The sequence below is a fragment of the Haliaeetus leucocephalus genome, unplaced genomic scaffold (genome assembly GCF_000737465.1).
Source record: "Haliaeetus leucocephalus isolate CR32 unplaced genomic scaffold, Haliaeetus_leucocephalus-4.0 Scaffold656, whole genome shotgun sequence".
In the NCBI taxonomy this organism is placed as follows: Eukaryota; Metazoa; Chordata; class Aves; order Accipitriformes; family Accipitridae; genus Haliaeetus; species Haliaeetus leucocephalus.
The window spans coordinates 16,913,352-16,929,111 of record NW_010973092.1 but is presented as its reverse complement, the minus strand read 5'-3'; the positions used below and the strand labels follow the sequence as shown (position 1 = coordinate 16,929,111).

Here is a 15,760-nt window from a genome sequence, read left to right as displayed (position 1 = left end):
TGAAAACTCCAGCCCTTCAGCATTCACTGACCGAGTCTGAACTACATCATTGCCACGCCATGCTAGGTTTGCATTGCAAAGAAACCAGCAATACTGGGCTCAGGTCATACCATCTTTCTGAATAGCCACTAGCTTGCAAGACTGAACAAAACACAGAACAGGAAGCTCAAGTTTTATTTAACTTTTTTCTTTTTACCTAGAAAACGTAGGTAGATGATTTATTCATTGTCATATCAAGTCTCTTTTTTTTTTCTGGGGAAACCTGGTACTTCTGTGACACAGGCATAACATGTAAAATTTTTAGTCTCTTTGGAGATCATTCAAAGCACATGCATCTCTGCAGAAGCGTACATTAAGACATGTATCCTCAACCAGTGATTAGCAATCCTGTATCAGATCAGCCTCTGTTCTTCAGAAAAAAATAAAAAAAAAAACAAAAAAAAAAAATCAAAGTGGGACGTGTGGTCTAAAAACTGACCAAATGCCCACCATTGTTGCAATGCTGCTAAATGCAACGTTAAAATATTTCATTTTAGGAGATTATAAAACATACTTTTAAAATCCCAGAGTTATCATCAGTCACACAAAACCCAAGCTGAAAGTTTAACTGTTGAAGGAACTAAAACAGTGCACAGAGTGGAACTGCTACACAACTGAGTTACTACTGTATGTCTGAAACCGTACAACATAATTTAGTTGCATCTCTGACTACATTTATGCTGCAGTAGCTATCTCCTTGTTGAGATGTAACACTGACATCTCTTTTGACATGATACCCATTATCAGTTTCCAATCCAATTAAGCTAAAGGTTTGTCACTGTGGTTACCCTTTGTTCTTTTTTGCAGGTTTAACATTATCTGCTCTAGGGCTCTCTTTGCCTCACTGAGCCGTGAAAGGAAAGGACTTAGTGGCGGGTAAGGGAACATGCAGAACTGTACCCTGACAGTTCTGATGTGGTGAAGTTCAGCAAGATATTCACCTACATCTATGCCTTTAGTCTGGTCCACAGCAATAGTGTAAACAGTGTCTGCTACAGTCCACTTTCAAAATCATCAGCCCTTTATAAGTCTAGTAGTTCTAACCTAATTAACATGGGATCATCTTGTTTTCAAGCCTTAAGTTTTACCTCTCCAGATAATGCAGAGCTAATAAGACAGATGTATTTCCACCATTTGGCTCCCTTCATAATAAGTGCGTGGGCAAAGTACTTGCTCTTCTATTGTGTTTTTGGAACATTTTAATATGCTGCTGTGGGGCAGGAAACACTTTTAACATCACAAGGAGGAATTTTCACAGGAGCAGAAGGTTCCTTGTGAGTCACTATATCCATAGTATTGTTCCAGCTTAAAACCAGTTAAGGTATTTGTTTCTGCAGCTCCTACTAAAGACCATGCCAAAACCACAATGCTCTGATAGCTAGAGATCTTTTCATTTTACCATCAATTATTCATGCCCATTCAGGCCCATCTTTCCTGATGATAAGGTTTTTTAAACTCTGAGAAAATCTATAGATAACCTAAGACAGACATGAGGTATCAAACTTCTTCAACTGCAAGATTGTGTTGTACGCCCTTCATCATTACTTCACATGAACTATTGTGCTGCCTTTACAAAGTTCTGTCTCTTTTTAAAGAGCATATTAATTATCTTCTCAGGTTTGTCATTATTCACTCGCCCCTCCTTGGAAAAGATACAGGCTAAAGTAAGAGTATTCCACTTCAATCTGAAGATGTAAAGTCAGTGTGAGTTAAACTGCAGTCTTCAGCAAAGCTTAAAAGTAAAAAGCAATTTTAACACTGAAAAAGTAACCACTGCATCTGGAGGATTAATAATTTTAATGTTGTTTTAAAAAGTCACAGAATGATTTGAATGTCAAGGTAGTTTTACAAATCTTGGATTGGCAAAACAGACAGTTCTGAAAAAATTGCTCCACCTAGGAAGAGAAGTGTAAGTTCATGTCAAAAGCAGCTGGGCACACACAGTCTTTGACAACTGCCACAGATACAGATCAGATTTTATGCCACTGAGAAACATGGCCTATTGACCATGCCAATATATTCAAATTGAGAACATTATGAGTAATCTCAGCCTTAAAGCTCTTATCTCTAACCAGAGACTGGAGAAAAATCCTTCTCTTTGCATTTATCCCAAGTACAGATTGTACCATGCATCTGAAGTTTGTTATTCTGGAATTGCAAAGTCCCTTTAGAACAGTTAAAATTGAAGTCACCACCACCGATGGTTACACCGCTGAACAAGGACTAGGCCAGCCAAAGTCTAAGTAATAATGCTTGGTGGTTTTTCGTTTAACTAAACAGTTGAGTTAGCTATTATCTACTAAAACAAGTAAATCCCAGAAAACTTTTGCTTAAATTGGCCTGTTAAGTAGATATGAGTTTTTAAAATCTATACTTCATCCCAGATCAGAAGGCAAGAGAGAAAACTTAAGTTCTTACAGATAAGCTCTGTATTGTAGCCATTGACCATATTTTGATATGTTAGGTGTTAACACAATATACATTTCTCCTTATCAGACTTACAGCCATGCAAACATTCATTTCATTTTGAATAAGGTAAGGAGATGCTTTGCAGTACAGTCTCCTTATTAGGAATGGGGAAGCAGCAACAGGCAGCAAAACCACTTATGTCCCCACAGGTGTGGCCAGAGTGAATTCTTCATGTATTAGTCACTCCTTCGTAATTTCTAGGATGGTTATTTATTTCTTGAATGATAACATTGGCCCAGAAACCCTATTGCCTCACTGGCTCAAAAATTGCCACGTTTATTTAGCAGTAACACCGGGTTTCAATCCGAGTGGCACCTTTTCTAGCGAAACGTATCTTCAGAATAAGCTGTGTGACAGCCAAAAGGTACAATGGTCCAAAGAATTACCTTCTCTTTGCTTCTTCATATTGAAGGCGTAATCTCACTTTCTCAGCCAACTGGTTATTGCTGCTGGTAATAAACTGAGACACAAAATATAAAATCAGCAACTTTGTAACCACTTCTCTTTTGATATTCCCTATTGAAATTGATGATGTTACAAGTTATTTACTCATTTACTAGTTAAACTCATTTACTAGTTAAACCAATCACAGAATAGGAAAATATTGCTTTTGATTAAATTTTTCACAATTTCTTCAAATACTTAAAAACCCACAAGATTCAGAGGCTCTTTGTGGCCTAGTTTGTCAGAAAAAGAAAATCTACCACATCTATCTTAGGCTTCTATTTTCATGCACACACAAACAGCTTTGTAAACTTTCTTAAAGATTGCAAACAGCATTCAAGTGCTGTGTTGCATTTTGTGTTGGATGACATCTTGCTTTGGCTGTAAAGTCTTAACGACAAGGGACATTCCATCATGCCCAAATCTGCAGATCTTTAGTCACATGTGTGGCCGTGACTGAAAGTGGCTGCAAATGTTTAAGTAAAGGTTCACAGGAGAGGCTTCTATGATGTCCTGTGAGACATACTATGTACCCATAGTGCTGATTGAGTCCTTGCTGAGGCTGGCACCAACCTGACGGTTATGATCTTGTTGCACAAGTGGGACTGAAGGTTTATGAGTACTACACATGTTTGATGGCATCAAAATATCTCCACATATGCTATCATTCTCACTCATAACACACTAAAAGCCAAATGTACTCTTAAGGGAAGAGTCTTCATTAGAGCTTAGCCCACACGTAGCTGCTGAACGTTTCTTGTCTAGTAGCATATCACTGCTATAAAGAGCTAAGGGAATATTTGTATCACAAGAAGCTACACCTACAGGCAAAATAAAACTTCCTTCCCTTTTATTCCCACCTGGGTTGTTCTAATAGAGACAGGGTAGGGAAACAGCAGCTTGCCTTTAGAGATACATTAACACTGCACACAAAAATGAAGGTCACGCTGAAGTTTAAACCAGGAGAAGGTATCATTTCATAGATACTTGCCCACGCTCAGAAACTCGTACTAAGGCAGCACTACACATAGTTCAGAGGAATGTCTCCACATGCACTTGGTTTCTCATGCATTACTCACATTTCCTGAAACATCCGTCTGGGAGCTGACATCCAGGTACTGCCGGGGCAACAAAGGGCTGGAGCTTTCCACAGACACGCTGCTGGCCCACAGGTCCGACTGGGATCCTCTGTCATTCACAAAGCTGTCTTTTAACCTGGCTAAGCTCTAAAACCATAAGAAGTCATGAGGTGAGCTCCCTTCTGCTCAAGCTACCTCAAGCAGCTCCATAGCTTCAGCCTAAACTACATGATAAAGATCTGACCATGTTTACTGCATGCACTCAGACTCTGCAAACATGAGGTCAGGCATGACTGGACTGCACCTCCCACAGCAGAAAGCAGCCCACAGGCATTACAGACAGGCTCTCACTGGAGGTGGCAGACCAAGGGGGCCACAGTGTTTTTGTGGCTTCTCCAGGTCTGGTCTTTGACAGCAGTACAGTCACACTGGTTCATTCTTGACCAATAAACCCTGAGACAAACACCCATCTCTAAGCAAGTGCTTACTACTCTTAGTTGCTATATTTTATACTTCTTATTTCAAGGATCCGAAGAACAAAAAGGCTGCAGTCCAACCACAATACAGAACCAATTTATGCTAATAAAAATCTCGATTACATATCTGAAATACAAAATACTTAAATGACTTCTCAGAAATTCAATCTGATAGCAATGGCGACACAAAATACTATAAAGTCATCCTGTTTCAATACCTGAATGAGGTCTTGTTTTTCCTTCTCCCCTGATGTGATGGCCTTCTTGAGAGCTTTCATTTCACTTAAAATGGCTTGTGCCTCATCAAGTTTGTAGCCACCTTGAGTATCAGACATTTTCATGTCAATTCTGCATGGAAAATTAAAAAAAATACAGTAAGCTAATACTTTATAAAGTCCAGTTAATTTAATCATCCTAGATGCATGCATCTCAACATCAATTTTTAAGAAGAACACACTCTGAAGTATAACAAAGATAACAGAAGGAACAAAGAACCCCACTCATCACCACCTAAGTTACTCCACTCAGAAATACATTAAGCTTCAGAACTCTGATTTTAGCTATATCATCTCTTTGACTCCTTAGGGACGACAAAGATGTACACAAAACCCCCAAAACAGTATGTTTGGGCAGATTGCTGCTTGCTTCTAACCTAGAGAGGATCAACTTAGCCATCTATGAAAACTACCTTATTTTCAGTCATGATTCTGAAAACCAGCCACAGATCTGACATGCATGGATGTATTTGCTTGCACAACCTAATTACAAGCTGTTTCATCCTCCCCTTTTCTCAAAGGAATTCTACTGCAGCTGACATTTATAATAAATAAGATATTAACCAGGGACATTATTTAAAACATGTCAGATATCTAGTCATACAAAGGTAAGTACCTGAAACTTTTCCTCCCCTTCCACTCCACCCCAAATTTTTCTTCAGTGCCCTAAACCAATGGCTCTTATAATTAAGACAATAGGCTGTACTGTGTCACCCGTATTGAACAACACTGAGTAAAACAGAATGCCATTTAACTGATGAGATCCTGGTTCAAAATCTTTTTACCATGAAGTCAGTTCTGATGTGGTCAATCACATACAGGCATTGATTTGAGAGAACTACCCTCACGGCTGTGTACCGCTTTCAGTTGCATATGCCTAAAGATATCAGCAGCAACATATTTCAGCTTAAGTTATTTAGGCAGCTATTTATAAATGTAGAGGGGAATGTATTACAAGCCAAAGATGTTCTACACTGAAAATAAGACCTTGAGAACAAACTTACTTCTTCAGTGTTTGAAATCCATGCTCTTTGTACTGGAGCTCTTGCTTCATGTGAGCTACTTCTCTCTTGAGTTTATTAACCTGCAGCAAGGTGTCACATTTTTAAAATGATATTTTATATGAATATTTAGGTACAGCACTACCCATTCAATTCAAAACTTACTCAGGGTAGATAGTACTCTAAACAAAGTTTCCAGATAATCAGTTCATCTCAACAGCAGCTAACAGCCCTGACTGCATCCTTATCAGGACACTATCATTGGCTAGGGCTTTATCCAGTACTCGGGTATTACACCACGTAATAAGGGGTTCAAGGGAAGTTCTAACCTCATAAGCAGAAAAGCTAAGAAAAAATTAAGAGAGGCAGGAACGAAACACATGTTGATTTTACTCAGAAATGTTTAAAACCTTCCCAATCATTAAAAAAAAACATTAAGCATTAGGACAGGAGTTACACTGCAGCGATAGAAGCCATCCTCCAATACACCAAACTAAAAGGCCCCGCTGCATGAGTAACACAGCAGGATGATAATACATATTATAAACCCACTGACCCTACAGCTTGCTGTTTTATATTCCTCCACAGAGGCTAGACTGACCTACTTTACTTTAGTCCTTTCTTCTTCCCAAACTGAGCTCTGCATGAGAGCACACACTGCCGCTGCTAACAACCCGCACTAAGCCCAGGACAAAACAGCTGCCAGTCTCTGGAGAGAACTCACAGCTCTCCAGCACTGCAGCACACCGAAGAGCCAGCACGCAGCTAAATACCCCACAGCGTATCTGTACAGCAGTATGTACTGCCAGCTTCCAAGGAAGTCTAAAGTCTAAGGGGAAAAAAAAACAAGTGTTTCAAACTCTTAAGACGGCAACGTTTGAGAATTCTGATAAATTATCTCCTAGATTAAGAATGGCAACATTAGCTCTTTCAACTGCTTTGGCATTTCCTTTTAGTATTTGCCACGAGGTTTGGAAATATCTGAAGATTACTCGTGGCAAGCAAAGGTCCGTTCGTACTACTTACCCTGGATTTTGTAGTAGCAATCTCTGCTTTGAGGATCTCCGGGTCATACTTGGAACTTGACGATGAGCCAGAGAGCACTAGAACAATACAACACCCAGTTTAGCAGTTCTACCTTCCTCCCTACTCTTCCACCAGCCCCACCACAAATCAAGACCTCCCACCACTCCTGCACACCCAGATCACCACACATTGCTGGTGTAAGCCTTTTACCCATTTTCCAGATCTCTTCTCACACTTCAAAGGCAAGGAAAGGCAATAGTGCAGTCAAGTACGCCACAAAAAGTGTATACTAAAGAGGCCAGAGCATGTCCTGCATCTCCAAAGTCTTGATTTGTTCCAGGTTAACACACTTAACTCAGACTCCCAAACACGTTCACTCCATTCAAGTGTGGCTTCCTGCATTTCCAAAGGCATTTAACAGAACTGAAGGGACAGGCATTGCATAAAGGTTTACTTTATTTTTTTTTAGATTTTCTCATTGAGTAAACAATCCACTGAATGTTTAAAAACAAAGAAAAGCAAAGAATGAGAAGAAACTGAAAAATGCGATGCAAGCCTTCTCACAGCCTCGAGGACACGACCACTCATACAATGTGTCACACCAGATTAAATCAACGTCCCATTAAGAGGAGAGTTCTCTTCTCAGCAGTGGTTAAACCTTTCTGCTTCAGAAGGTACAGAAGCTCCCCAATGTACAATGTTGTTAGAGGTAGCTGTAGGCAAGGGAGATATTTTGATCCTTGCAGCCATCAGTTTATGCCCTATAAAACATGGGAAAGCATTTCCAGTTCTTTCTGTTTGCTTGTATTTTTAAAGACAGATCTCATCACACCAATGTAATTCATGTTCACAACATTCTTAGTGTACTGCTCTGGTATACCAGTACTTAAGTAGAGTGCTCTTAAGAAAAGACCAAAAACTGTACTTCAGAGATGATGGACAAGACCCTAGTCAAGTAAGAATGCTTCAGTTGACAGAAAACTACTGAAAAACTCTTTAACATCAGGCACAGGATTAGCCAGTGGAATTCACCACCATAAGACATAACTCAGCAAGAGTAAAGCAGGGGGAGTTCGGTCCACTGTTGCAGCTAGCAAGAACGTAAAAAGTCTGCAACACTAAGGACTGTAAAAAAAAAATTCTGGAAGACTTGCAGGAAATAAATCCTCCTCTGGACATTTTACAGTAACTAGTAACAGTAAGGAGGAAATTTGGTCTTCTACAAACATTTCTGTACCAACTCTTGAAGCAACAAGTATCAGTGTTTAGTGTGTGACAACGAATACGGAGCACAAAACAATGTTCTTCATATGCAGACAGATAATCCACCAATCTTAGCTTTTGCATGGCATAAAATACAGACCCTTAGTTCCCTGAGACAGTCACTCAACTACCTAGGATGTTAAACTCCAAAAAGGCCTGGGAATGCTACCTGAGATGAGCCTTCTTGCCTTGTTTCTATACTTTGGACACGGAAATCAAGGAAAATACCACATAACTTCATTTTTTCACATTGAGCCAACCACCACATTTTTTCACATTTGTTGAAGCCCATGCTGAAAATCTGCACACTGACTCCAGTGACGGAGCCAACCGTGATAGATTCATAACAATTATCCTTTACCAAACAGGTGCTAAGCAGCTATTGCTTTTGAGACAAACCGAGCAAACATGGAGACTGACAGGGCATAACACATCCCAGCGTTATGGATGGAAGCAGAGGATCAGCTTCAAGCATTTTCCTGTCCTAGTGGGTTCATGACTGAGACAGTCACTGGGTAAGAGTTCACTAACTACTCACAGCTGGTCTGAGAGCCCAGTTTGTGCTCCCAAACATCATGCAGCTGTCGATATTCTTGCTGGGCCAATTCAAGCCTCTGCTGTTTCACTTGATAGATCTCCTTCTGTGCAGCAATCGCCTCCTGGGCCAGGACAAGATAGTCTTTCAGCATATGCTCCTGCTCTCGCCGCCATTGCACACGAGGGTCTTCTATCTGTGTAGTTTCTTCGAGAGAAAACAGGAGACAAGGTCAATGGAATGCAGGTTGGTACTGCTGCCTGGAGAAGCTCCATCATTTATGGCAATATTTTAAAATAGCCCCTTGCCCCATCCCATAATAAAAAAGTGAAATAGGGACATTTTCCTTTTTCCTTAGGATGTGACCGTTGATCCACAATGAACTCCAATGTGCTCTGCCACGCTGAATCACTGTATAGAACAATTCATGACGAAATCATTGTACAACACTCCAAATCCTCTGCTGCTGAAGCCGTTCTGGTTCTGCCTCTTACAACATCCATGCAAGCATATGCACACACAAGCTCTAAGATACTGACATCGACTGTTAGGCTTATCTTTATTGCAACTGCTGTATAACATTACTAATAAAATACCTCTACTATTTCACTGATAAAAAAAACTTTCAGAAATTATTGCCACATGACTGCATTACACTGCATCTGACAACATGCAAGCAATTACAACTCTGCCCGTCCTCTTTGGCTGCCAAGTGGCTTTTATTGAAAAGGGGAAGGAAAACCTTCTCACTCAGATTGCATAGGTAAGTAAAAATAAAGACTCATTAAATCACAGAATGTATTCATGAAAGTATCTCAAATGACGTTATATAAACAGCATCTCAGAAGGGGAGTAAACATTCCCTTCACTGAAAGCAGGCACAGCAGTAAATCACTGCAGAATACAGGAGGCGGAGTTTAAGAAAAATATTTTTTGGTAACATAGGCAACGCAGTCATGAACAGCTACACCACTTCCATCTCCATCACCCCAACACAACCAATACATTGCTTTTCAGGTTTCTAACCATGAAAAAGGCACAAGGTCACAGACACGCAGCTAGTCCTAATACTAATTAGGCAAATTTATTGTCAGTATTTGTCTTGGTTTTGTGAAGAAGCGTCCAAAATATTTTTCATTTCTCTTTCAAGGCTATTATATGTTCTTGCTTGGAACAGGTTCCAATAGTCAGTTAACTAAGTGCTCTAAACTGTCTAAACTACCGTGCTTGAATAAGGATGCCTAGTTACCACATAATGAATAATTAATAAAAAGAAGCTGCTTGAAACTATCAGTAGGACTCTAATCTGCATATCTTAAGAGCCTCTTTAAATATTTAGTAAAAGCTGCCACAGTGGAAGGTATGAGCAGCTCTTAAGCAAGTCAGGCATAAGACTAACACCACAATACACAAGATGTAGGGAAGAGAACAGTTTGACAATAATCCTAGGAGCAGAATTAGAAATAAAGGATTTTACCCAAGGGATAGACACTCAACCATTTTCACAAGCTGTCCATGATCATGCTGAGGAGAAAATTAACAGGATATTCCAGCAATAACTTGTTTTAACAGTATCTCAAGACTCGAAAGAACACATGGCATTTCAAGTTACATAGCAAAACTTAAGAGAAGCTGCAAAAGATGATTACCCCCACCACTTTTAAGACAGTATAGGTGTCTTAAGTTTAAGACACTAAGTATAGTTTGTAGAAGCATTTCAACAAAAAGTCCTTTATAGGTCCTGCTAGCAGAAGCAGCGTTTCAGCTGATGTAAAATTAAAGCTAAGCCTGGACCTGAAAAACTGCCCCAGAATAACTTGAGGAAAAAGCAGGTACTTGTGCCAACTGTAGGTGCTGGTGCCCTCCCAGACAGCACTATGGCCTCTCTTAGAGGGAGGAAAAGAAAAGCCAGGAAGACACAGCAGCGTATCAACTGTAAGAGTCTGAAAACCTCAGGCTGCTGTCTCTATTCTTGCCCACAAATCCCATTTCCCAGATAACCATCACCCACACCCAGATGGAGTAACTCCCTTTACTCCATAGTTAAACCAGAAGGGGAAAGTCTGCTGCAAGTTACCCAGAGAGCTGCCCCCACTATTCCCAGACATGCAGCTTCCCTGGATGAGACTGTATGAACAAGCACCAGCAACCATGACTCAGGACTCCTAATTTCAAGCTTAGTGAGTACGTTGGCAAAGTAGCCATGACTCTTGAAGTCTAATTCAGGACACTGGGTCATAAGTCTACCTGTACCTATGGCTTCTTCAAGCTTGGTTAGTTCCAATTTTCCCTTAAACTAGCAGCCCATTCTTCCTATAATCACAAGAAGCATGGTGGAAGCTGCTGCAGGGAAATCCCTCCATTATAAGCAACCACGAGGAAGACTATAAAAATCTACAATCCTAAACATCTCTGTTAGGTGGTGAAACACTGACACTGCCCCAGGCACACACGCCACCTGACAAAGTCAACGGTTGGCAGTCAGCTCATGGACAACGCACGTAAGTACTGGCACTGCTTTGTTCCCATTTTTCTAAATATTCACCTCAACCTTTTCAGTAATCACAGCGCTAACTGTATCCCCTTGATTGCAGCTTTGAGCTTTCATTTTCAAACACGTAATAACAATCTATGAAAATGTTGGCCAAGGGCTCTCGATCTGCCCCAAGCTACTGAGAAATGCAAAATACGTTCAAAAGTCAGATGAAAGGACTATAGAAATGCAGGCTATTACATTATTTGTTGTCTTGTGAATTCTTAATTTAATGTTGAGCTTGTCATAAATAAATCTGATTGTTTCATGTTTGAAGAATGTTGTCTTACTATGCTTGCATCAGCATCTGGCAAGAAAATCATCATTTCTTTGTGCAAATCAAATTCCAAAGAAGTTCTCCCAGAAAGAGACACCCAGGGCTATGCATTAATACTGTATTAGGAATATTCGCAGTACTCAATTCAATTTAATTGTATTTATTTTGCCTCAGAAAGAAGGTTAGAAGTGTTCTCCATCTCACTTTTTTTAATGGCTCCTGGCTTTAGATTTAATTTAGGTCTGTCCTTGGGCTTGTTTCTGATAATTAGTCTCAAATACTTCAAGGGTGCAGCAAGAACCAACCTGCCTCCATCCCCTTCACACCCTCTGATGATGGTTCCTTCCTGCACAGGGAATCTGCAAGAGACCTTGGAGAGGAAGAAGGTTTTGGACACTCTCCAGAGGATACTTCAGCATAAACCACAAAGATGAGCTCTTGATTAGCTGAAGGTAAGTGGATATGGTTTGCTTTATCATGATTTGGATTACAGCTGGCACAAGAAATAGGGTCATGATTTTGTTTCTCTTCTTTTTAACCTTTTAATTGAAATTCTAGGTCAAACCTTGTAGCCCCTGGCATCCCATAGAAGTGAAACTTTTTAAGAGCAACTGCTATTAAGCAGATGTCAGCATGGTTTGAAGCCTTCTCTGCATGCCCTTGAAGCCTGTGGTGCTTTTGAGTGTCACAGACCAGGGGTAACTGCTCCAGACCTGCAACCAGATCTTTGCACATTCACCTTGGGGCCAACTCAAATGTACAACTAAGACCGTGTTTGGCTTGTCCCACCTACATGCTGTACTTTCTGCTAGCTGAAACACTCAGAAAGTCTGACAAGCTTCCATGTCCCACAGCAGGCTGCAGATCAAGGTTATTTTCCTGTACCTGAACTGTGTTCCCCCAGGACCACAGCTAGCCATCCTTGCTTCGGCAAATGCCAGCAGAGTAAGTTAATGCCCCAGTTTTGGCTAGGATGGGCCACAGTGACAACAAGCACTTGGCTTCCTCCAGTGTGGATAGGAAAGGAAGACAAGTAAGATAAAAATACATCTCAAAGTGAAGAGAAAGTTCAGAGGGGACAAGGAAAAGGTTCTTGGAAACATCCTCTCATTTTACATAAGCCAAGTTTTTCCTGTGGTCAGAGGTGACCCTGATGTTCACTTCAGAAGGTGGGCTGAACATTATTTCTTTTGGGGACAATGCCAGCTCCCACAGCACCTGCAGAGGCTTACATCTACTGCAACAGTCCATGTCACTGCCTGATAAACCAGAGGAGGGAACTGATCCAAGGGAAAAACCACCAAGCCCCACAGATGTTTCGCTGGGAAGGGACAGGGAACAAACAGCTTCCCCAAAAGCATTGTAGAGGTAAAACTGAATTGGCAGGAACCTCCTAATCCAACACTGCTGCCTAACACAGCAAAGCCCTTCAGAGTCACTGGAAGGTGGCATGTCCCTGTCTCTGGGCGGCTCTTGGCCTGGAGCACCCTGGTAGGCACCTCCTACATCCCAGCACCTGATACAGCAAACCTCCAACCACCAGAGAAGGGAAGAGAAGTCCAACCACGTTTTTGACTCCTCTGGAGAACTTGCCCATGCTCTTCTCTCATCCTGGCTGCACACATTCATGAAAACATTAAATCATTCAGAAGGAGGTAAAAAGAAGTCTTAACAAGACTTCTAAACTCAGTTTTTACTCCTTGTTTAAGTGAGGTCAGCACAGGAATAACCCAGACCCAAGTGAGACTGGAAAAAGCATTAAGATACAGACTGTCTTTAAAGAGCAACTTCACTGTTAATTCACCAGAGTACTTTCTTGTGGAAGCGAAATGGACACAAGACATGGCCTTACAGATCTATAGGAGACCCCAATTTGTATCTTGCAATTTAGCACCTTCTCAAGTGAAGTTTGTCCAGTCCTCTCCCCCGCAGATCTCCTTTGTGTGATCCTGTAGGCTTGTCTACCCTTTCTTTCCCACTATTCTTTCCTTTAAAAGCAAATTCAACATCCCCTGCCTCACAGAAAAATAATTAGGATAAAGCTATTTAAAGATATGTAAATACTCTAATACTGGGATGACATAAGTTTTAAATGAAAATATTTGTGTCACCCTCACATCTGGAGACATTTGATCTTTGTATTGCAGAGGGCAGTTAGTGCTTTTTGAGAATGGGCTTTTTTCATTCTCCATTTTTACTACCTAAGAGAAATTGCTAAAACCTGGAAGGTGCAGTCTCAGGCCAGGTGAAAATGTGGCTTTTCTGAAAAAGGGAAGGGTGTAAAGGTTGCCAATAAAAAAAAAAAAAAAAACCAAAAAAAACCAGCCCAGACTTTCACATTTTTATTTAAAAAAGATCTTGTAACTTGCTGAAAAAAAAAAAAAAAAAAAAAATTGCTGAAGTTCTCAGTTGAAGTCCTAGAAGCAGATTAAAAACAGCCCCCCCCCCCCCCCGCCCCAAACCAAACCACAATTTCAAGGCAGTTTTGTCTTTTAAAAGTTTTTCTTTTTGCATGAGTTACAAGCACCCCCAAAAGGGTCTGGGCATGGTTCTGCTGTGAACTCCTGGACTGCAATTGGAGCTGTTCTCTAAAGAGAACCAAAGTCACTGATTTATTTTGTTTAATACTTTTTTCAGGAGATTTGCTCTAGCACAACCCAATCCACATTTCCTAACAATGTCTGTAACGATATATCAAATTCTGTATTTTCTTATTCAAATGAACTTATAAAGCTTAACACTTCTGGTCTATCAATCTAACAAAGAGAGTAAGCAGGGGCTTAGTTTGAAGATAGACAATAAAAATGCCACAAGCCTGAACTTTACTCTTTCCCAACTTGCACACCCCTCAGGATATCCCAAGCCTACTCGAGAGTTTCCTCTCCAGTAAAGGCAGCGTGAATTCCTGCAGCAAAGGGAGCTCATGCAGTCATTCAGTTTGTCCCTGCCAGGGGAATCAACACCAGACCTTTGCACTGTTTCTGATGGTCTTGCCACAAGGACAAATTCCAGGCTAAGAACAAACTCCAGATCATTGTTACCTAGTCAGACTCCTCAGCAGAGCCAAATTTACAGAGGTGTGTCCATAGTATTATCTTGAACGTGACTGCTGAAGACTGCAAACCAAAAGGTCTCAAATTCTTGTTTTAGAGAGGGAAGTAACTTGTATGATGGAGAAGGACAGGATTTGATTTCATGAGCTGCAGATCTCATCTACTCTAAAACATGCTGTTAGCGATTTTGTGGTTTTGTGTTTACTATATTTTAACACAGGCACAAAACAATCACTCTGCAAAAATACAATAACATGTCACTTACTGGTGTTGTGGTCTATGTAATAAACTCCAACCTGAGGGTCATAAGCTTCTTCCCATCCTAACGGCAATTCATCACTAATGCAGTCTGCAAAGGTTAGTGGTTTAGTATACCTGAAATGCAAAATAATATTTAGGATGAATAAAAGAACACTCTCGCATGTCTATTCCAACAACTGACCAGAAAACAAGTACCATAAGGGCTTCAGTATAGAAAACAAAGAAAGTTGAAAACTATTTTAAAGCTTTTGTTCTTATCAAATAATACTCCACAAACTCTTCCTTTTCTTCTTCTGAAGTTACAGCAAGATGAATTCATTCTGACACAGCTCCGGAGCCTTGCCCGGCTCAGCCAGTACTCGCTCAACAAAAGAACATTAAGAACTTTGCCAGAAACAATCCTCGTCTCTCAAGTGAAAGAACAAGACTGTTTGCAGGCAAGTCCTGTATCAAAAATATGTAGACAAGAAGGAGCAAGATGAGAAATGCAATTTGCATAGCATGAATAATTAAGACTGCACAATCAATAGCAAGTGCCGAGGACTGTGGGACCACTTGTCATGCAACTCCCCTCATTTGCATTGCAATATGTTCCGTTTCATTAATGACAAACTAGATTAGTTTCTCAGTATCATGAAAATGTGTAACACACTCCGTCCAAATGAGGAAGTATTTCCGCAATACTGCTCTGATGAGTTTTTCTATTAGAGACCACATCCAGCAACAGTCTGAAGGCTTGCATGGCTAAACGCAAAGCTTAGCGTACCCAATGCTTGAGTGACCCCACAGATTTTAGTCACTGAAATGATGCCCCTTTCCTCCCTTTGACTCTGAGCTAACAAGGTTCAGCTTGCACCAAGAAAACTACTGACCAAACACATCACTGCAGGGAGGCACAAGCCAGGAAGAATTAAGCTTGCAGGTATCTCACACCCCCAGCTGCCAAAAGCACAATATGCCACAGGCCCATAGAGCCATCACACAACCCCAACACACCGCGCGTAGCATATCTGGAAGGAGGGCCATGAC

General features: G+C 40.7%; 1 protein-coding gene across 1 annotated transcript in view; it reads right to left on the bottom strand.

The window, feature by feature from the left end:
• The window catches only part of WWC1 (WW and C2 domain containing 1), a 39,358-nt gene extending 24,516 nt beyond the window's left edge, over positions 1-14,842 (bottom strand). Inside the window, exons 1-7 of the mRNA XM_010579131.1 lie at positions 14,736-14,842; positions 8,611-8,814; positions 6,810-6,886; positions 5,787-5,866; positions 4,726-4,855; positions 4,032-4,178; positions 2,895-2,968 (exon numbers count right to left, since the gene is read on the bottom strand). Coding sequence (XP_010577433.1) covers positions 2,895-2,968; positions 4,032-4,178; positions 4,726-4,855; positions 5,787-5,866; positions 6,810-6,886; positions 8,611-8,761 — 659 coding nt within the window. The 5' untranslated portion in view covers positions 8,762-8,814; positions 14,736-14,842. The remainder of the gene's footprint in view (positions 1-2,894; positions 2,969-4,031; positions 4,179-4,725; positions 4,856-5,786; positions 5,867-6,809; positions 6,887-8,610; positions 8,815-14,735) is intronic.
• Between the last annotated feature and the right edge of the window lie 918 nt (positions 14,843-15,760).